The 22128-nt window shown below is 44.7% G+C and overlaps 1 protein-coding gene across 5 annotated transcripts in view; it reads left to right on the forward strand.

The window, feature by feature from the left end:
• Window positions 1–22128, forward strand: part of HHAT (hedgehog acyltransferase) — a 339661-nt gene that overhangs the window by 74405 nt on the left and 243128 nt on the right. For all 5 annotated transcript variants that reach the window (XR_006608637.1, XM_013047215.2, XM_045087064.1 and 2 more), the window contains exons 5-7: window positions 4437–4631; window positions 6971–7186; window positions 15985–16156. Coding sequence is in view for 4 of the 5 variants with exons in the window: in XM_013047215.2 (XP_012902669.1) it covers window positions 4437–4631; window positions 6971–7186; window positions 15985–16156 (583 nt within the window). In the remaining variant the exon portion in view is untranslated. The remainder of the gene's footprint in view (window positions 1–4436; window positions 4632–6970; window positions 7187–15984; window positions 16157–22128) is intronic.

A 22128-nucleotide genomic window follows, 5' to 3' on the forward strand; every position in this document is an offset into this window, starting at 1 on the left:
GTAGGGCGCTCTCTCTGGGTTTTGGCAAGCCTGGGTCAGAGGCCGGGAGGGGAGGCTGAGGAAGGCCCGGAGCTTTGGCTGTGGGCTTGTTATGATTGGATTGTGCGTTGGGTGGGTCAGACCGTTGCCTCCCTTCTTGAACACCCCTGTGGCCTTGCCACCGCCTGAGACATTGCGTTCTCTGCCCTCGGAACTAAAAATAAAAGTACCCCTGTGTGCACCTTTTGAGGAGGCTGGCCTGGTGTGGGGGCTGCGGGTGGCTCTGTTGCTAACCCCAGAGCTGAGTCTTCAGTGTACCTCTGACTGGCAGAACCCACATCATTAGCATGGGGCTCTGACCAGCTGAGCTCGTCAGCCACAGGACTGCAAAATGTGGTCCCGTGGCACTGGCTGAAATGAGTAAACTAACCTCTGGAAGGCTGTGGTGAGCAGTGTTCCTGCCAGCATCTTATTGAAACCACACACCTAATAGGAATCTCATGTGCTAACCAGACTCTTCTGCTCCCTCAGTGCATATCTAGGGAGGACTGAAGTCTGCTTTGTGAAGGCCCACTGGCCTTTGCCCCCAGGAAAGGCAGGCTAGAATGTGGTTGTTTTGACTCTGGGATGGTTTTGGTTTTTCTCTTTGGCGAGTTATATACATATAAATATATATATCTATTTAATAGCAGCTGCAATTGATTATATAGTATATAATAAATTATGCCATGCATAAGGATTATTGATTGATTCTTTTTATTTATTTCTCAAACAATGCCCCCACTGAGTGGTTTCTGGGAAGCTGTACAAAAATAATTCATAGACAGCAAAGTCTGGTAATGTTGCCAACAGGAGTCCTCACCAAGGCTTTACCCTTTCACCCTTCCCTCTGGAGGTGAGCTGAGGAGGGAGCCCTACCCTCCTGTCACTCGGTGCCTGCAGCTCAGAGCAAGCTGATGGGAGAGAAGGATGGCGGGGTCGGGGGCATTGCCAGCCGCTCTTCCTGGGGCTAGGTCCTTACTCCTGATTAAGAAGATTTGAAGAACAGAAGGGTGAAGTTTCTCGCAGGGGTGCTGAGTTCAGCCTCGGAAACACACCAGCTCAATTGGTTAGTCTCCTTGAACCCGTCCATTGGGTGAGAGGCAGTGGGTTCTACCACAGATGTCCACCTTCATGGCTTGGGACCCGTGCCTTGACCAAACTCTCTGAGCTTTCACAACACAAATCGAGTAGTAAGAGACTCCTGTGAGTGGAAAGCAGGCAGTAGGCAGCGAGACGTGAAATGACTCCATTCCATCTGTACTGGCACAGCCGCCTTGGTTCATGAGGGGTCAGCGGTACAAGTACAGACCTTCGAAAACAGCAGCTTTTCATGTTCGTCGACTAAAAAGCCCCAAGTGTTGGTGCTAACTTCTTGTCACCTGTTAGTCATAACTACCAGGTTAAGCCCAAAGACTTGGGGAAGCATATCCATCCCCCCCATCTACCCACTCAACATTTGTTCACTTACCCAGTATTCATGGGATGCTCGCTGTCTGCTTGGTGCCATGTTAGACTCTGGGCCTACGTTATTGTAATTTGAACAATTACAATATTGTAATTGTAATTACAATTAGCCTGCGGAGGGGGACTGTCAAGCAGAGGGTCCGTTTGGTGTCAACACAGGGAGCAGCGGACAGGTGGCCGTCCTTCAGTCCGGGGCAGGAAGCACTGTGTTCCTTTAGGAAGGCTGCTGCATTCGCTCTTCAGCTGAATCCGAATAACCACAAAAATATAGTTTCTTTCTTACTGTTTGTTAGACTTTTAAAAGTTTCTTCTCTTCCCTCACCTGCCTTTTCGTCTTCTATTAGAAACGGAAGAGCCTGGAGTGAGGCAAGTGAAGGGGGTCAGGACAGTCCTGGGCCTCAGCAGAGTTCACCCAGCCTGTCTTATTCTCAAGCTTTGGGTGGCTTACACTTTGTATCCTTTACTTTATTATTTTTAAAGATTTATTTATTTTAGAGTGCAGGAGTTTGGGGAGGGGGAGAGAGAGAGGCAGAGAGAAGAGAGAGAGAGAGAGAAGCAGAAACAGACTGCACTGAGCCCAGAGCCCAGTGTGGGGGCTCAATTTCATGACCCTGAGATCATGACCAGCAGTTTTGGAATAGAAATAGGTGGAACAGGGCTGCTTTAGGCCTTTGCACATGAAAATGGCCTTTGAGCCCTCCCCCTCCTCTTCCTCCTCAGAGAAGCAGGCCATCCATGGGGCTGCTTGCTGGTGGGCAATGTTCTCTTCTATTTCCAGCTGATTCTGCCAGTTTCAGATGCATGTGGAGGGTTAGTGGTTGGAGGAGGTGTGTCCTAAGGGCTGTACTGAATGCGGGGATGGTCCTTTTCTGATGCCGGTCAGAGAACAAGGCATGGATGACTGATCATGCTCTCAGGAGTATAGTGGGGTTCTTATTTATATAACTTTAAAAAAAAATTGGTGATTGTTTTTGCCTATTTTACATCTTTTCCTTTATATCACCTGTCTGCCATGGATGTGTGTGGTAGAGCTGCCTCTCCTTACTGGGGAGAAGGAGTAGGTGATACGAGGGATAGTGGAGAGTGTGCAGGTAACATGAGAGCCTTGTGTCCGCCATCTTGGAACAGTACCAAGTGTTGCCTGCCTGTCCTATTGAGCAGGAGGAAGGCCATGAGGGATGAGAATTGGGACAGAGTTGTGTGCCTCTTAGGTAGCTTTGGTGAGCACAGTTAAATTCATCAGAGAATCTTGTTCCGCTTTTTCCATATTGAAGCCCCTTAGTCTGTGGTTAAGTTTCCAAATGAAAGCTGAACACATAGGCTTCTTCCACATGGATCAAATCATGCTTAATAAAAATGTGGCTGTGTATGTGTGTAGCCCATGGAAAAGGATCTCTGGTGGTCAATCCTCTAGATCCTGTTGGAACCCCCCCCATTTGTTAAAATCAGTAAAATGGTCTTTGGCAACCTTGCTTCTTATAATTGGACTCTGCTCAGAGATGAGTGTTTGGGGGAAAATTTGAAGTAAATTTATGTGACTGTTTTCTGTGGGCAGTAGGATGGAAAAATTGTAAAACAGAACTACAGATCTCTCTGATTTTCTTGGAACTTAAAAGTGGCTGACCTAGCCGCTCATCTAAAATGTTCTCTCTTGGGCTGGAGGGTAGGTTTGGGAAAGAATTGTATTTAGACAATATTTTGGAAGAGTTAGCATCTAAAGATGAGATTTACAGCTCCTGGTCTACATCTGTCTTTGCCTTAAAGAATTCTTGTTTTCACAAGAAGACCTCAACTCAAGCATTCCCCACTTTTTAACTCAGTGTATTCCTGGAAACATATTTTCAAGTGCACACCAAAAAGACTCATCATATTTCCCTATAGGAATAATAACTAGAATTTGTAATGTCCTTCCTATGTGTGCAGATACTGTTGTGAGGATTTTACATGCATTAACAATCCTCACAGCAAGCTCATGAAATAGATACTGTTATCCTAATTTGACATATGAAAAAACTGAGGCACAGGGGGATTAAGTAACTTGCCAGGGGGCCACACAGCTAGTTAATGGGGACACCAGGATTTATTTTAGGCAGTTGGACTTCAAAACTTGAATAATTAAACCACTATAATATGTGGTTAATATGTATCTATAAACAATATTAAAATATTATTGTGGCTTTTAAGTAAAGATTTACCATCCAGATATGACCAAGAATATATCATAAAAGCAAAGACATCTTTAATTATTTATTCAGTGTCAGTAATTACAAAACTTGATAACTGGAGAGAAAATATTCTGATTCTGCTAAGATGGGAATGAACTTGTCCATCAGATTGATTAGGCAAAGGCCACAATACTGTATAAAGTAGGTAAGATACACTTTTTCTGTGACATCAGTTTGATTGTGAATGATATGCTAGTAAAAATGTACCAAAATATTTTAATTTAAATCTCTGGTTTGGAGTTTCGAAAGCCGTTTGTGAATTTGAATGGCCCAGTTGTCTCAGTGAGACTCCCGAGAAAACGTGCACCAGCATTTTCTTTTACCTTCAGTTCTGCAGAATAGTGTATGTAGGGGCTAGTGTTCCAGATTAGTAGTTTTTCCACCAGTTTTCTTGCTTCCATAGGTCTGTTGAAAAGTCAGTTAAGTATCTTGTTGGGGGAATCCAGTGGTCTGGGTGGCTTTGGCTGAAGGCCTGAAAGTGGTTCCTTCTTTCTGGGTGGATCTGGTGGAGTTCTGGGGTTAATGTGGAAGGTCCTTTTGAATCCTGTTTGTCTGTGTTACACTAAATCCCTGGGGCGGTAAGAATAGTTTTGTTAATGGATCACTAAGTATTATGCTCTTATATGTAAAACCTTTAATAGCAATACCCATATAGCTAATTCTTTTGTCTTTTCCTCCCCGGCCCTCTCCTTCCTTCTCTCTCCCTGGATCCCTCCCTGTCTGCAGCACAGACCCTGGATCCTGGGGGCTTATGGAATATGGGCCTCCTGGTGTGTGCTGGGGGCCCATGGCACAGCCATTATTTTTCTCCACACCCTCATCTCCTTCTGTGTAGCCCAGTTCCGGTCGCTGTTCCTCACATGGCTCTGTTCTCTCCTCCTGCTCTCCACACTGAGGCTGCAGGATGTGGAGGAAGTTAAGGTAAGTGTTGCCGTTTTACCCTTGGAAGGAGACGCTGTCTTTGGCAGAGCTTCCATTAGGGAGATGTCTTGTTTTCAGCCAAGAGTCAATTGAGGAAGCATGGTGGGGGTCCCCCTAGTGGCCACGTGGGGTTGGTACATGTGAGTCCTGGTGTGTTGCATTCTGCAGTCTTGTCTTTTGAATCTATGTCCTAACCATCTAAGGCTGCCCAGGGTCGATCTTGTACTTTTCCCAGTTTAATAGGCATGGGTGGTGCCAGATGTTGCAGGAACAGAGGGTAAGGAACAGTGGGAAAAGAAAGAAATAGTCTCTGCATTTAACAAAAATCATCTGTAGAGTGCTCTACAATTTATAGGAAAATTTCACATTCCTTATCTCATCCAGTGCCCATGATGGCCCCTGAGACAGATAAGGCAGGTGTTTTCCTGGCCCAGAAAATCTTAGGAAGTTTTTATATTCTTTCTTTGGTCATCATAGAACTGAAATTCTGCAGTGTCTTTATTTTAGTTCACTTGTTCATTCGCTCATGCATTGATTCAAGTGACAGCACTTGGCAAGGTCATGGGAAAGAACATGATGGGAAAGCTGAGCCAGTGGACGACCTGGTTCCTCTGCTCTTCTAGTGACTGTATTTCTACTTGTGAGACTGGGGACAGTCATTTAACCTGACTCTCAATTACATCATTTCGAAAATGGAAGTAATAGGTGCTCTGTGTTCCTCACGGAGTTGTTCTGAGGCTCTAATAAGATGATATCTGTTAAGTGATTTTGTAAAAATGGTTAGGCTTTTGAGAATTCAGTTATTTTTTCTGTTATATTATCTTAGTTTTTCTTCATTCTCATCAACAGATTGGGGCTAACACTTTAAGCACATATGTTAAAATCTGGGCTTAAGAGAGAAAGTAGGGTAAAAGCTTCAATGGTAATTATCACTTGTTTGGGGATAGTTAGTATCAGTTGTGGGTGTTGGTGGAGAATGAATAGTCCATTTATTGTGTAGACTAGAGATTTGAGAAATACTGCCCGAGGGGAAAAAATGACCAGAAACTTGTTGCTTTGGGTTTTCATGCTTTTGCCCACATCGTTCTCTCAGTCTTTATTGGTGGCTGCTTCAGTCCCGGGCATGGAACAGAAACTCTTCAGTGCTTAGTTTTTCTGTGGAAGCCCTAAAAGTGTCCCCATGCATCACATTCACCATTCCTCCCTTTGTCCCAGTTTTCTATCTTGTATTCCCATAAATTGTTCTTCTCATTAAAAAAGCAATATATAAGTATTATGGAAAATATAGAAGCATGATGATTATAAAATGACCCATAATTTTATTCCTGGTTATACTATTTAGATTTTACCACAGACATTTTTAGTACATGCTTGTTATTTCTTTTTTCATGTTGCATTGTGTACTTCCATGCCTATCTCCTGTATGAGAATTTAGATACATGGTGGGCAGGGACTGTTTTTCTTTTCTTTTTCTTCTTCTTTTTTAAAATAATTTTTAAATTTAAAAAAAAAACATATAATTTTTTAAAATAATAAACATAATACATATAATGTATTATTAGCCCCAGGGTACAGGTCTGTGAATCGCCAGGTTTACACACTTCACAACACTCACCATAGCACATACTCTCCCCAATGTCTATAACCCCACCACCCTCTCCCTACCCCCTGCTCCTGGCAACCCTCAGTTTGTTTTGTGAGATTAAGAGTCTCTTATGGTTTGTCTCCCTCCCGATCCCATCTTGTTTCATTTGTTCTTTTCCTATCCTCCAAAGCCCCCATGTTGCATCTCCACTTCCTCATATCAGGGAGATCATATGATGATAGTTGTCTTTCTACCATTGACTTATTTCGCTAAGCATGATACCCTCTAGTTCCAAGGGACTGTTTTTCTTGACTGTGTTTCTAAAGCTTCTTTGGCAAATAGTGCTCACTTACACGTGGAGCCAAATGAATAATAGAAGAACAAAAGGAAAAATACGTTGAAGACAGGAATCACGTATGACATTCGTAAGCCTCTGTCTGCCTTTTGAATTGCTGGAGGAACTGTCAAAGTCCCCGCTGACTGTATTCACCTGCATGTCAAGATGAATCCGAGAGCTGTGTCTCTGGGAGAACTTTCACTGTAGTGCATCAGGCCTGATGCTACATGGATGGATGGTGGTAGAGACACTCCGCCGCCCAGTGCTCATTCACTCCTTGCTCCAATCACCAGGGAAATTTACCTGCTGCCTCTTTATGGGACAGCTGGTCTACCTGTGGAACTGATCTCCTTCCCAGGGGCCTAGATGCTATCCTTCTTTGACGCTCAAGGGCTGTTCTCTTTTGGGACTTTGCAGAGAGGCTGGTACCAGACAGAAAATGAGTACTACTTGCTGCAGTTCACGCTGACCGTGCGCTGTCTGTATTACACCAGCTTCAGCCTGGAGTTCTGCTGGCAAGAGGTGCCCTGTGGGAGCAGCTTCTACTCCTTTCCCTGGCTGGTGGCCTATGTCTTCTACTACCCTGTCTTCCACAACGGGCCCATCCTCAGCTTCCCGGAGTTCATCGCCAAGGTAGGGCCCCCTGGGGACTGGGCTGATATTCTGTAGATCAAACCTCTGCCCTTATTGGTCATGGCCATCCAGGAGACACCTGAGGCTCTGCATTCCGGGGGTGGGGGGGCTCACAGATTGAAAACACGTGATTGTCATGACTGCTTACATAGTAAATGAAATACTTAGGGGGAGTATGTATTTGAAACGAAGGTCCACTTGTCTCTTGAGCCTGTTGGGTCAAGGAACCCTCCCCCTCCCCCGACTCTTCAGTGGTCTCTAGCAACCAGGATTAGTAACTGGGCACAGCAGGGAACTTAAGAGTGGATAGCCACTGCTGGGAGGTCCTGGGGAAAGAAAAAATTGGATTCTAATGGTATTACTTGGAAAAAGTGGAAAGGGAAACTGTCTAAGCTGTTGGTTGGCAAATACCATGTTCTTTTATTGTCACAAACTGCTAATGAAATATCTCTATCATTGCCTGGGAACTGCTCAGGGTGACTAGGTAAGACAGCAGAGTGGAGTTAGAGTTGGACAGTAGTGGTGTGTTTTGGGCTCCCAGTGCCTGTTTCTGCCCAGGACCCAGTTTCCCTGCAGCTTTGTCTGAACCTCCTGTCAAGCTGCCTTCGTCATTCCCACCTCCTTCTCCCTCCTACTTAGAATTTTCCTTCTCATGCTGCAGCCAGCCTAATGGAACATGTTTAGGAAGTCAATTAAGGTTTAGTAATCAATCATACCTAAAAGCTATGTTTCTTGAGGGACAGTTCTACCTCCTACCACAAAAACAAAACAGTCTTGATGGAGGTGGGAATAACAATGCAGGTGCACACACGTATGTGCACACATAGCACAGCCTATGTGCACACAGAACATAGCACATGCCTGTGCACAGTGCACACATGCACAAACGCACACACACATACATACATACGCCTGGGATGAGTTCCAAGTGCAGAGCCAGCAGTACTGATATGTATTTCCAAAGTGCAATGTGAAAGATGCTCCCTGGAAAAGTAACAGGGTTCTTAGAAATCCCATGTTCTGTCTTAAAAATCCCACACAGGTTTTCATCATACTCAAAAGTGTATTTCATTATACATTTTTATATTGTGTATTTATATATACATTATACACTTGTGTATTTCATATACACATTATAACAATAATGTGCAGCTTAAGAATTGCCAATTAAATTATTTAACTCTTTTATCCTCCATAAATCTTCAAGTGAAATTGATATTCTAGGCAGATATGTGTTTAGCATATGGTTTCTCATACCTCGGTTTGGGTTACATATGATCATTCTTCTGTCTGAAGTAACTTGAAGTTTATGTTTGAAAATTATGTTTAAAATTATTGTGTGAAAGACAGGTGGTTAGCCATGGCAGCTGATGTTCTCACAGTGTAGCCTTAGGATCAGCAGCAGCAGGATCATCTGGGAACTTGTTAGAAATGCAAATTCTTGGGCACCCACCTTAGATCTGGTTCAGACACTCTGGGTTGGGGCCCAGCAATTGATTTTAATAGGCCTTCCAGGTGATTCTGCTGCCAGCTCAAGGTTGAGAACCACAGTTCTGAGTTCCCTGGCAGAGTTGGGGGCTGGAGGCTGGGGGTGACCAGGTTTCTTCCTGTAGGGACTCAGATGTGGAGACGCTGGTTGCAGCTGTATCTTACCCCTCTCTTTTTCACTCCTTTCAAAATGGGAGCACTTGCTAAAAGCAGAGAACTCACAAGGCAAATTGGAACCTTTCTCTGTGGGCTGGGAAGATTCATAGGAAAGTCAGTCTAGAAAAGTCCAAATGTTTAGTACATTGCAGGGCAAATAAAGACAGCTGTTAGGGTTCTGCAGGTATAGACGGTCCTAATGGGGCACTGACCCCCTGTGAGAAAAATGGGTCTTAAAGGGGAGGAGCAATTAGCTAGGAAGATAAGCTGGTGGTGAAAGAATTACGTCTTGGAGGCCACGAAGGAAGAGGCTGCTAGGAGGGGAAGAAAGCCAGCTGGAAGAGCTTATAAGCACATTTCCTCTGAACGAGTGTGTGAGTGAATGAATGAATGTAACATGAAGTGACAATACTGACATTCTCAGTTCTTAGGTTGTCAGATCAAGGAGAGCCCCAGAATGAGACTCTGCCACTAGGGGGCAGCAGAGCCCCACCATGGAAACCAACCAGAAGGCCAAACTGGTTGATAAAATGACAGTATTAAGCATGCTATGGGGAAAATGTGTCTTTCACCCAAGTTTTTTAGTATGTAAATAGTATCCACAAGATGAGGGAGGCACAGAAGAGGTGTCCTCTGTGAAGTAAGGCATGTGAAATTTGCACGTTGATCATGAGCAGGTATGAATTTGCCTGTTAAAAGGCCACAGTGCCTTAGCTTGAAGGCCATCTCAGACAGCATTTGGAGTTTGAGGAACACGTGCCCCATGTTTAATTAATTAATTAATTAATTAGACAGACAGAGATCACAAATAGGCAGAGAGGCAGGCAGAGAGAGGAGGAAGCAGGCTCCTCGGTGAGCAGAGAGCCCGATGCAGGGCTTGATCCCAGGACCCTGGGATTATGACCTGAGCTGAAGGCAGAGGTTTTAACCCACTGAGCCACCCAGGTGCCCTGCCCCATTTATTTTTGAGTCTTTGGAACTCAAACTCTAGTCCCGTGGTCTGTGGACTCAGCTAGGGCTGATGCTAGAGGACAGGCTGGCTGGGGGCAGTTTTAATCAGCAGAGGCACTTACACACAAGGCTTGTTTATTCGCTTAGTCTAGAGCCTGGGGCCCCCACTTCTTCCTCTGAGCAGGCTGAATTGTGCAGCGGGGGCTGGTGTGGGGGAGGACGGTGAGGCAGAGTGTGGTAGACGAGGGGGCTTTTCCTCACTGAGGGCTGTGCTCCCACCCCCAGTGGACAAGTTATCTCACAGTGCTCACAGTTATTTTGCCTGGTGGCTAAGGGCAAAGGCCCTGGAGCCCAACCCTGTTGTCAGGGTTTGAATTCCTGCTATGTTCTGGCTTGAGAGCGTTTGGTGAATTACTTACCTTATTATTATTATTATTTTTTTAAGATTTTATTTATTTATTTGACAGACAGAGATCACAAGTAGGCAGAGAGGCAGGCAGAGAGAGAGAGAGGAGGAAGCAGGCTCCCTGCTGAGCAGAGAGCCCGATGCGGGGCTCGATTCCAAGACCCTGGGATCATGACCTGAGCCGAAGGCAGAGGCTTTAACCCACTGAGCCACCCAGGCACCCCTCTTGTTCTTGTTGTTGTTTTGTTTTGTTTTAAGCAGAGTGACAAAAGATCCTTGGGTTTCAATCCATTGCTTGAACTGAGAATTTAGGAATTTGGGCCTGTCATTCTTTTCTTCCTCTCTTATTAAAGCTCCCTGTGGGAGTTAGAAGCAAACAGCCTGCATCACGTTTCTTGAATTAAAGGATACCATGCTCTTTTTTAAAAAAATATTTTATTTATTTATTTGACAGAGAGAGAAATCACAAGCAGGCAGAGAGGCAGGCAGAGAGAGAGGAGGAATCAGGCTCCCTGCTGACCAGAGAGCCCGATGCGGGGCTCCATCCCAGGACCCTGAGATGATGACCTGAGCGAAGGCAGAGGCTTTAACCCACTGATCCAGCAAGGCGCCGCTACTTACCTTATTTGTGACTCTTGTTACCTTATCAGTGAAATGGGAAGAGTAATAGTACCTCCAGTCACAGGATTGTACGGGGATTAAGTGATTTCCTAAAGGTAACGTAGCTTCACATGTAAATGCTGTGAGGTGTTAATGATTACTGCTACTGTTGTTTGCTGGAAGCCACTGGCAATTCTGGGGAAGCTGTTATGAGGTCATGAGGCTCTGACTGCTGGTTGACCCACAAGCTGAACCCAGGCAATCAGAGGCTCCTCATGCCTTCCCCTTCTTAGAGTGTGCTTTCCACCTGCTGTTCCCCACTAGGAGCTATTTCAAGGACACAGACTTGAGAGAGTAAGGTATCACTGAGAACCTCTGGCCTGAATATGTGATTGAACCCAGTTAAGGCCTCTATATAAACTTTTAAGATTGGGTAGGCGGGGGTGGGGATTTGCAGCTACTCGAGACCCGCCTTGTGTGTAAGTTCCTCTGCCCCTTACACCTGCCACCTACCAATCCGGAGCGCTCTGCATCTTCGTTTTCTCCCTGCCCTCCCCACAGAGGGGCCAGTTTCTGATTTTACCCCAGGAAGCTCCCAAGGTTGTGAACTAACATAGGCTTAGGCCAGAACCAAGACCCAGGGCGCCCCGTCACATCAGTGGGCATGGCAGCACGGGATCCTGGGAAGTGGCCATTCTTGGCCTTAGAAGGGGCCAGTGTATCAATTCTGTCTCTTCAGGAGAGAGAAGCAGGTGGTCGCTGCAGGTGCCAGGGTAGGCCCAGCCCTTAAGTGTCTAGGGTCGGTAAGAGGTGGGCAGGCAGACCAAGCCCCAGATATGCCGCTCAGGGTTTGGGGCAGGCTCTGGCGACCATCTGGAATAATACAGACTATAATTCATAACAGCCACTGGGCCCCTGCTCCAAGCCAGACTTGGTACGTGCGAACTCCTTCATCCTTATAGCCGCTGGACAAGGGGGGCACTCTTGTTACCGCCACGTCATAGATGGTGACACAGGGACAAAGAGAGGCTAATTGAATACAGATCAGGGTGGAAGGCGGCCAGCCCCATAGGAGTCAGAGGATGTGGTGTCACCCAGTGGATGTCTGGGTCTGAAGGCTCAAGCTGGCCGGGGCAGGTCCCTGTCCTGTGGCAGCTGCTTTTGGCTACGGGATCCCACCGGCTGTAGTCTGGATGCCTGGGGAGGGAGAGAGGAGGGCTCACTGCAGAAGGCTTTGTTGGGAGTAGGGTAGGGTCTGTAACCATGGGTTGGAGAGCTGTTCCTCCATCACAAAGGATAAGACTCCTGGCTGTGGTGCCCTTGACCCAAGTGCAGAGGTGGGAGCCGAGTTGGCACAGTCGAACCTTGGCTCCAGGAAAGACTTTGGCTGGTGCTTTTAAGCATCTGTATTATTAGTGTGTGAAGGAAAAGAACCTTTCATCTTTGAGAACTGTCATCTTTTGTCATCAGACTGTCTTTGAAAGACTTCGACATTCCTTTTTATGCAATTTGCATGAAATGAGGTTTTGAAATATAATGTGTTTTAAAATGCATTTTGCAGATGAGTTAATGTGTATTTTTTAGTACAGGCTTAACTAAAAATTCCCACTGATGGCAGTTTGCAGTGGTCTGAAGGTTGGCACTCCCTGAGTTTGAGATCTTGCAAATGAAATGCTTGCATGCAGACAATAGAGCAACCCTGCTCATTAGGTGAGCTGTGTATGGCATATCTTTTCTTTCTGCTGGATCGGCAAGGGACAAATGCTGAATTTCTTTTAAATTAAAGGGAGTCAACTAGATTGAAGGTGTAAATGGACTGAATCATACGAATTGAATTGAAGGTATAAATGGACTGAATCGTATGACTTTAAAGAAAGATGAATAACCATTTTTTAAAGTACAAGCTAATAGAATAAAAAACTGGATTGTTTTCCTTCTACTGTATTCATTTGTATGATTAAGGAAGACAGTTCTGTTCCTCTGAATGAAGAGGCATCCAGCATCAAAAAGGGGGCATTGCAGAGAAAAGTCTAGCCCCTTCTGGTCCAATGATGACACATAATTATACCTTATTAAACTGGGTAGGGAAGTTTTGCCCTGGGGACAGTAGATAAGCCATTATTGGGAAGCCAATCAGCCACAAAATGCACCTCGTGTTTTTCCTTAATTACAGATATTTGTGTCATTTTAGACTGCACATTGTTTGGGGAGGCTAAGGCAGGCCTCTGAACTGAACTTGAATGGCAATTGCCTGGAGCTAAGAGGTGATTGGGTAGACATGTTTTCCTGATTGCCTGGTGGGGCTCCCCTCCTGTCCAGCTGCTTCTCTGCTCTTGGGGCTGAGACTGCACACTCATGCTCTGAGGCCTCAGGTGCAGGTCTGGTCTTCAGGGGACCTGAGCTTGGGGTGGGCTTGTGCTTGGGCTCACGTGCCTTGTGCAGATTTGCTTATTTAGAAACTGGAGACATTCTGTTTTGTGAAGATTGTGTTCTGTCCATACTGCTTCTGAGGCCGTTATCCCGTTCAGCTGGGAACTTGCTTCCCTCCAGGAGTGTGGCACCAGGAAAGGGCCACCTGTGGTCTGGAATGGTTTACGTGTCTCTTCATGTCTTAGCTGAGCTGACGGCCTTGGTGAGAACTCTTCTGGTCCCCACAGACCAATGGACACTGTGTTCATAATTGTTTCCTCATATGTTGATGGCCATGAGGTCAAAATGAATTTGCTTTAGAGATCTGGAGAGAATGAACAAAGAGGACCTCAGTAGAGAGGTAAGAAAATCAACTAGTGAGGTGGGAAGTCGAGGAGAAATAAAGATGGGTCCATTGTAGGAGAACAAGCAGAATACTTACCCCTAGAGGACGCCGGGCTGCCCAGGCGAGATCCTGAAGCTTGATACTTTTTAGAAGAGGGAAGAAGTAGAGGACCTTGCCTCATCCATAGAGAGAACCGGAGTCTTCACAGTATCTTGACATTCCAGTACTTTCCCCTTATTACAATAATAACCAATTGTCAAAAGCAATCTAAAAATCTTACCAAAAAAATACAATCATTGTTGCCATTTTGGTGTGTATCTTTCCAGGCTCCCATTATTTACGCACACTAAACAAAGTAGTTTTCATGGCTACATAGTATTGAGGTGGACTCGTGCATTTGACCAGCCTCCTCCTGCTGGACATTCGGGTTCTTTCCTTTTTCTTCTCAATTCAGTAACAGACATGGTGGTTGGGTGGGTAGACGTCTCTGCCTGGAGGCGTTACCTATCCGTTGGCCTGCAGATCCACGGCTGCAGACGCTGTGCGGTCCTGCAGAGCATGCGCACTTGTGGTGCGCATTCGAAGGAAAACCACCCTCAGGTTATGCCTGGAAGGGGATGTGCATTGGGTCGTGTAGTTCAGCTGCGATTGCAGTTGGCTGTGATCTTTGTGGGTCTGCACAGCCCAGATGTGCCCAGTCCTCTTCCAGGAAGACCCTTCCCAGATGACCTGGGAGATCCCTCCTAGCAGTTACCATTGCTTCTAACAAGGCAGCTTGGTAAGGCTGGGCAAAATACCTTGCGAAGGCCAGCTGTGGAAAGCATACAAAAAGGAAATTCCTCTTGATCAATTTACATTACAAAAATATTAAGTCAACGAGCTTGCCTTGGTGTAGCTACCCACACAGATGGAAGAGGGAGCAAGCCATTGTGCAGGTTATTGCGATGTCGCAGAGGCAGCCAGAATTTCTGAAGCTGGCGTCTTGTGCTGAGAGGACAGGTTGAGAAAGTGTAGAATGTGTGGTCAAAATGGAATAAAAATAAATCTCCTGGCATGAAGATTTCCCTCCCTCTCTGAGGGCAGTGCCTATCACCCCTGGCTGCAGCGGGACCCCTGCACCTCTGATGTTCAAGGCATGTCTTTTCCTGTTCGGGGAGCGTCTGCGGGAGCCCAGATTGTCAAAAGCTAAATCACGTCCATTTTTTCTGCCAGCAAATGTTTGCAGATTCAACTTCATCATTTATGCATTGGTTTCACCTCTGTATTACAAGGCAGGCTTCTGTCTACTAAAATCTTGTCAGAGAAGGTCCTGGAACACTCATGTGCTCTCTCTTGTGTTTGCGCATTGGTCTAGTGGTATACGGCTGAAACTGATTTCACACACATTTTATAAGGCGCTTACGCATTTCAGCATCTGCGTGTTTTAAACTACTGTGTGTCCCTAAACAGCAGGCGGTGAGGCAAGACCCAGAACCCAGGTCCTCTGATCAGACTCGTTCTATGTTGTCCTTATGTGTTGAGTGAACTCCCAGTAATCTGTCTATGGCCATGAATAACCCAAAGTCCAAACATCCTTCTCTCACCTTTGGTGTTTGGTTCTGAGCTGTGTCCTAATTCTGCCCTGAAGCTGGTAGTCTGGGATGCCATGAGGGAAGAATGTGAAGAAGACCCAGTAGGAGGCATATAAGCTACCGGATAGTACCTACCAGTTAGCCAGTGCTTTTTATAGGCCAGGTGCTGTGCTTAGTACTTTATAGAAGCTACCATATTTATTTTCACTTTACATATGAGGGAATCAATCCTCAGAGAGATGGAGTAACCTGCTCAGGATCACACAGTTGTGTGGTTTGTGCTAGAGTCTGATCCCCATTCTTACCACAAAGTCCACATCCCTAAACTGTCACGCTGCACTGTGTGGCGAGCAGGAGACTTGTCCCACATACTGTCCCTGTTTGTGTTCATTCTGCCTTGTTTCAAATACAACTGCGGGTAAGACGACACACCCACATCGGATTTTTCCCTTGTTCTCAGGCTCTGTCTCATTCTCCTATGACCCCTCCTGACTTGGCCCTACTTTTACCATTTTTCCATTGTGGGTGGGTGATGGATGAAGAAAGGGTGACACCTGAGCCCAAAGAGACTCCAGGGTCCTGAGGGAGAGTACGTCAGATACTGCCCTCTAGGCTGGTGTTTGCAGTGCTGTTGCTGGGGTGAAGGGCTGCAGAACCCCTCCTGGTTCCTGGCACGAGGCTAGTTCGTTGATTCCACCCATGCTCGGGCGTGACTTTTTCACCCAAGAACAATGCATAACTAATCCAGCCCTGTTTTGGTAGATAGCACTCATGTTTGTGAGAAGGACGCTGGGAATACTGTCTAGGGGACTCTTCGGAAGACTGGAAAAATGAAGGCACAATCTAATGACTTCTTTTGTTTCTACTTTAGATGCAGCAGCAAGAGTACTGCTCACTGAAGTCCAACCTTTCCGCCTTTGCTGTGGGGCTGGGTCGCCTCCTCTGCTATTGGTGGCTGGCCGAGCTGATGGTTCACCTCATGTACATGCACGCCATCTACAGCAGTGCCTCCCTCTTGAGGGCTGTCTCTTGTTGGACCTTAGGTAATGCTGGCGGTCACTGTCGGTAGAACAAGCAGCAGGAGGTAGCTTCAGCCTGAGGCTGGACCGGGGTAGACAGGGTGTGGTTGCCTTGAGCAACCCCCCCACACACACACACCTTGTTCCTCTCGTGGCCCAGGTGATGCCTGGGAGGGGGCTGATGGCTTTGAGGGAGGTTGGTAGGAAGCCCTTTTCATAATGGAATCCTCCTAAGCTTGGTGGGGAGCAGTGAGGGGTGTGGGGATCTGCACCTTTGTGGTGCCCACTTGACTGGAGACAGCAGGAGACATGACGGGGGCGGGGGCAGCCTTTGAGGGCCTGCAAAGAGGTGATGCTCCAGGACGGAGTTATTTTGTAGTATTGGTTGTGGTTCTTGCGTTTGATGCTAAAGAGAAGAATATGCGTTTTAGAGTGGGACAGACGTGGGTTTGACTCTCAGCTCCACCAACCCCTGCCGGGCGGCCCGTGGCTGCTTACCAGCTTCTCTGCATCTCCGTCCTGTGAGATGAGCAGACTTGCTTTTGCAGGGTTGGTTTGAGGGTTAAATGGAAGCAGGGGGGTGAAGGGCTGGGCTTACAGACTCCCGAGGAGGGAATAAATGGTGTGTGCCTGTGTGTGTCCCTCTGTTGTCCCACCCCCTTGCTGGTCTGTGCATTTCCTTTATCTGCAGTGGGTGAGACGGAAGTCATCTCCTAAAGCAGGACAGTCTCCAGGATAGGACTTAGCCACAACTCTTCATTTCTCTGGCCCAAATTGCAGAGACTATGCCCCTTTCTGAACTAAAGCTCCTCGCTTCCTTGTTTGCTCTCCTTTTAAGAACTCCTGTGGTAGCTGATTTCAGCCCTGTGGTCTGATCTCCAGCCTGTAGCACCCATGGGAAATGTGTGATCTTCCGACCAGATTAAGCTGCTCCCTATGGAGGACAAGAGTACAAGCCAGACTCCTTATCTGTTCGGTGAATTACATTTTTTTTTTTTTTTAAAGTCATGATTGTCCTTGGTGTATCACACAGGCTTAATCAGAAGGTTTTCAAGGAAGAACCTTTTGGGATTGGAAAAATACTGAGTTGTTTTAATTAGAGCCTCTTTTTACCCCAAACAAATCTTTTTTTTATAGTTGGGGGGACAAGTTTTTAATGATATGTTTAGACAAATAGAATAGGAGGAAACGATGACATGCTAAATCAGATCCCAGCTGTACTGCTTCCAAATTAAGAGACCATTAGTTTGAGTGATTTTAACTATGAATAACAATAAGCACCACTCAAAATGGGGTTCAAACTGTAGGGAAAAACTGTTATCTTCTGAGGTTATCAGCAGGGTGGTAAATCGGGTGACTCAGAAAAATCATCAGTATCCATTTGGGGATTTGTCACTCCACTTTAGAATCTTGAGGTGCCTGGATGGCTCAGTGGTTAAGCGTCTGTCTGCCTTTGGCTCAGGTCATGATCCCAGCTTCCTGGGATCAAGCCCCTCAGTGGGCTCCCTGCTTTTTGGGAAGCCTGCTTCTCCCTCTGCCATTCCCGCTTGTGTTCTTCTCTCTCTGTGTCTCTCTGTCAAATAAATAAATAAAATCTTAAAAAAAAAAAAAAAAAGAATTAACCAGAATCCTAGAAGCCTTTTGTTTATAGTGACAACCCATCACCTATCACCTGCTCCTGAGTTTTGGTTTTGTCATTCCCATTTTTTAACCTTTTTTTTTTAATCTTTTTAATTTCTTTTCAGCATAACAGTATTCATTGTTTTTGCATCACACCCAGTGCTCCATGCAATCTGTGCCTTCCCTAATAACCACCAGGTTCCCCCAGCCTCCCACCCCCCGCCCCTTCAAAACCCTCAGATTGTTTTTCAGAGTCCATAGTCTCTCATGGTTCACCTCCCCTTCCAATTTCCCTCAACTACCTTTTCTCTATCTCCCCATGTCCTCCATGGTATTTGTTATGCTCCACAAATAAGTGAAACCATATGATAATTGACTTTCTCTGCTTGACTGATTTCACTCAGCATAATCTCTTCCAGTCCTGTCCATGTTGCTACAAAAGTTGGGTATTCATCCTTTCTGATGGAGACATAATACTCCATAGTGTATATGGACCACATCTTCCTTATCCATTCGTCCGTTGAAGGGCATCTTGGTTCTTTCCACAGTTTGGCGACTGTGGCCATTGCTGCTATAAACATTGGGATACAGATGGCCCTTCTTTTCACTACATCTGTATCTTTGGGGTAAATACCCAGAAGTGCAATTGCAGGGTCATAGGGAAGCTCTATTTTTAATTTCTTGAGGAATCTCCACACTGTTTTCCAAAGTGGCTGCACCAACTTGCATTCCTACCGACAGTGTAAGAGGGTTCCCCTTTCTCCACATCCTCTCCAACACGCACACATTGTTTCCTGTCTTGCTAATTTTAGCCATTCTAGGGGCACCAGGGTGGCTCAGTGGGTTAAGCCTCTGCCTTCAGCTCAGGTCATGATCCCAGGGTCCTGGGATCGAGCCCCGCATCGGGCTCTCTGTCCAGCAGGGAGCCTGCTTCCTCTTCTCTCTCTGCCTGCCTCTGCCTACTTGTGATCGCTCTCTCTCTCTCTGTCAAATAAATAAATAAAATATTTTTTTTTAAATTTGGCCATTCTGACTGGTGTAAGGTGGTAACTCAATGTGGTTTTAATTTGAATCTCCCTAATGACTAGTGATGATGAACATTTTTTCATGTGTCTGATAGCCATTTGTATGTCTTCATTGGAGAAGTGTCTGTTCATATCTTTTGCCCATTTTTTGATATGATTATCTGTTTTGTGTGTGTTGAGTTTGAGAAGTTCTTTATAGATCCTGGATATCAACCTTTTGTCCGTACTGTCATTTGCAAATATCTGATTTTGATGAAGTCCCCAAAGTTTATTTTGGCTTTTGTTTCCTTTGCCTTTGGAGACATATCTTGAAAGAAGTTGCTGTGGCTGATATCGAAGAGATTACTGCCTATGTTCTCCTCTAGGGTTCTGATGGATTCCTGTCTCAAGTTGAGGTCTTTTATCCATTATGTGTTTATCTTTGTGTATGGTGTAAGAGGATGGTTGAGTTTCATTCTTCTACATAGAGCTGCCCAGTTTTCCAGGCACCATTTATTGAAGAGACTGCCTTTTTTTCACTGTATATTTTTCCCTGCTTTCTTGAAGATTATTTGGCCATAGAGTTGATGGTCCATATCTGACCTCTCTACTGTGTTCCACTGGTCCCAAAAGGGACTTCATCAAGATCAAAAGCTTCTGCACAGCAAAGGAAACAGTCAACAAAACAAAGAGGCAATCCACGGAATGAGAGAAGATAAATAATAAATAAATAATAAATAAAATCTTAAAAAAAAAAAAAGGATTAACCAGAATCCTAGAAGCCTTTTGTTTATAGTGACAACCCATCACCTGCTCCTGAGTTTTGGTTTTTTCATTCCCATTTTTTTATCTTAAAAACAAAAACAAAAACAAACCCTTTATTTTTAGAGCAGTTCTAGGTTTACAGAGGAATGAAGAGGAACCTGTAGGCATAGTGGCCCCCACTAGCAATATCCCCACGAGGGCAGTGCATTTGTCATAACTGATGAACCTAGGTCAACCCATCATTATCACCTGAAGTCCATCATTTACATTAGTGTTTACTCTTCGTGTTTGTTGTACAGTGTGTGGCTTCTGACAGATGTGGAACGACATGTATCCACCACTACAATGTCACAGAGAGTTTCATAGCCCTGCAGTTCCTCAGTGCTCTCTCTGTTCATCCCTCCTTCCCCTCTCACCCCTGGAACTGTTGATCTGTTTACCATCTTCATAGTTTTGCCTTTTCCAGCATGTCATATAATTGAAATCACACAGTATGTAGCTTTTCCAGGTTGACCTCTTTTACTTATTACTATTGTGCATTCAAGGTTCCTCCACGTCTTTTCATGGCTTCATAGCTCATTTACTTTTAGTGCTGAATGATCCATTGTCTAGAATGCACCACAGTTTGCCCCCTGAAAGACATCTTAGTTGCTTCTAGGTTTTACAATCATGAATAAAGATGCTACAAACATCTGTGTGCAGGTTTTTTGTGGATATGAGTTTAAACTCTGAATAGATACTAAGGAGTGCAATTGCTGGATTGGATGGTAAGAGTATGTTTATTTTATTTTATTTTATTATTATTTTTTTAAAGATTTTATTTATTTGAGAGAGACAGTGAGAGAGAGCATGAGTGAGGAGAAGGTCAGAGGGAGAAGCAGACTCCCCAAGGAGCTGGGAGCCCAATGCGGGACTCGATCCCGGGACTCCAGAATCATGACCTGAGCCGAAGGCAGTCGTCCAACCAACTGAGCCACCCAGGCGTCCCAAGAGTATGTTTATTTTTGTAAAAAAACTGCCCTATTATTTTCCAAAGTGGCTATATCATTTTTCATTCCCACCAGTAATGAGCGATTTCCTGTTGCTCCACATTCTGGTCCTCATTTAGTGTTGTCACTGTTTTGGATTTTGTCTCCTGTAATAGGTAGAGAGTAGTATCTCCTTGTTGTAATTTGCAGTTCTCTAGTGACAGTCAATTTGGAGCATTTTTTCATGTGCTTATTTGCCATCGACATATCTTTTCATGCTGTTTGTTCAGGTCTTTTGCCCATTTTTAAGTTAGGTTTTTCCATTTTATTATTATTTAAGTTTCAATGGTTCTATTTGTGTATTTTAGATAATAGGCCTTTATCAAATGTATCTTTTGCATATATTTTGTGTATTTTAGATAATAGGCCTTTATCAAATGTATCTTTTGCATATATTTTGTGTATTTTAGATAATAGGCCTTTATCAAATGTATCTTTTGCATATATTTTCTCCTAGTCTGTGGCTTGTCTTCTCATTCTATTGACAGTGTCTTTCACAGAACAAAAATTAAGAAATTGATAAGCAAGTGCAGCTTATCCGTTCCTTCCATCATGGATTATGCCCTTGGTGTTACATCTAAACAGGCATTGCCACATCCACGGTCAGCTAGATTTTCTCCTACGTTGTCTTCCAGGAGTTTTATAGTGTTGTACTTTACAGTTAGATCTATACTCCATTTTCAGTTAACTTTTGGAAGGGTAATAATCTGTGTCTAGATTTTTTTTTTTTTTTTTTTTTTTTTTTTACATGTGGATATCCAGTTGTTTCAGCACCATTTATTGAGACTATCTTTGCTCACATTGTATTGTATTTGCTCCTTTGTCAGAGATTGATGCTATTTCCAGGGTCTATTTCTGGGCACTCTGTTCTGTTCTGTTGATCTTTTTGTTTATTTTTCCACAGTGTCACACTGTTTTGTTACTGTAGCTTTATACTAAGTCTTTAAGTCAGATAGTGTCAGTCTTTTGACTTTGCTTTTCTCCTTTTATATTGTGTTCATTATTCTTTTACCTCTCCATGTAAACTTCAGAATCAGTTTATTCATATCCACAAAATAACTTGCTAGGATTTTGATTTGGATTATACTGAAGCTTTGGATTAATTAGGGTAGAACTGGTATCTTAACAATATTGAATCTGATCATGGGATACTTCTCCATTTAATTAGCTCTTCTTTGTTTCAACAGAATTTTATAGTTTTCCTTATGTTTAGCTTGTACATATTTGTTAGATTATACCTAAATATTTATTTTTTGGTGCTAATGCATATAGTATTGTTTTTGATTTCAAAAGTTTTTTTTAAAAGACTTTTTATTTATTCATTTGAGAGACAGAACTCGAGCAAGAGCATGAGTGGTGGGGGGTGGGTTGGGTAGGGCCAGAGGGAGAGGGAGAAGCAGACTCCCTGCTGAGCAGAGAACCTACCGTGGAGCTTGATCCCAGAACCCTGGGATCATGACCTGAGCTGAAGGCAAATGCTTAACCAAAGAAGCCACTGAGGTGCCCGTGTTTTTAATTTCAAATTCCACATGTTCACTGATGGTATATAGGAAGGTGACTGACTTTGGTCTGTTAAGCT

This window comes from Mustela putorius, unplaced genomic scaffold (genome assembly GCF_011764305.1).
Source record: "Mustela putorius furo isolate JIRA1106 unplaced genomic scaffold, ASM1176430v1.1 tig00001012_pilon_pilon_pilon, whole genome shotgun sequence".
NCBI classification, from domain to species: domain Eukaryota; kingdom Metazoa; phylum Chordata; class Mammalia; order Carnivora; family Mustelidae; genus Mustela; species Mustela putorius.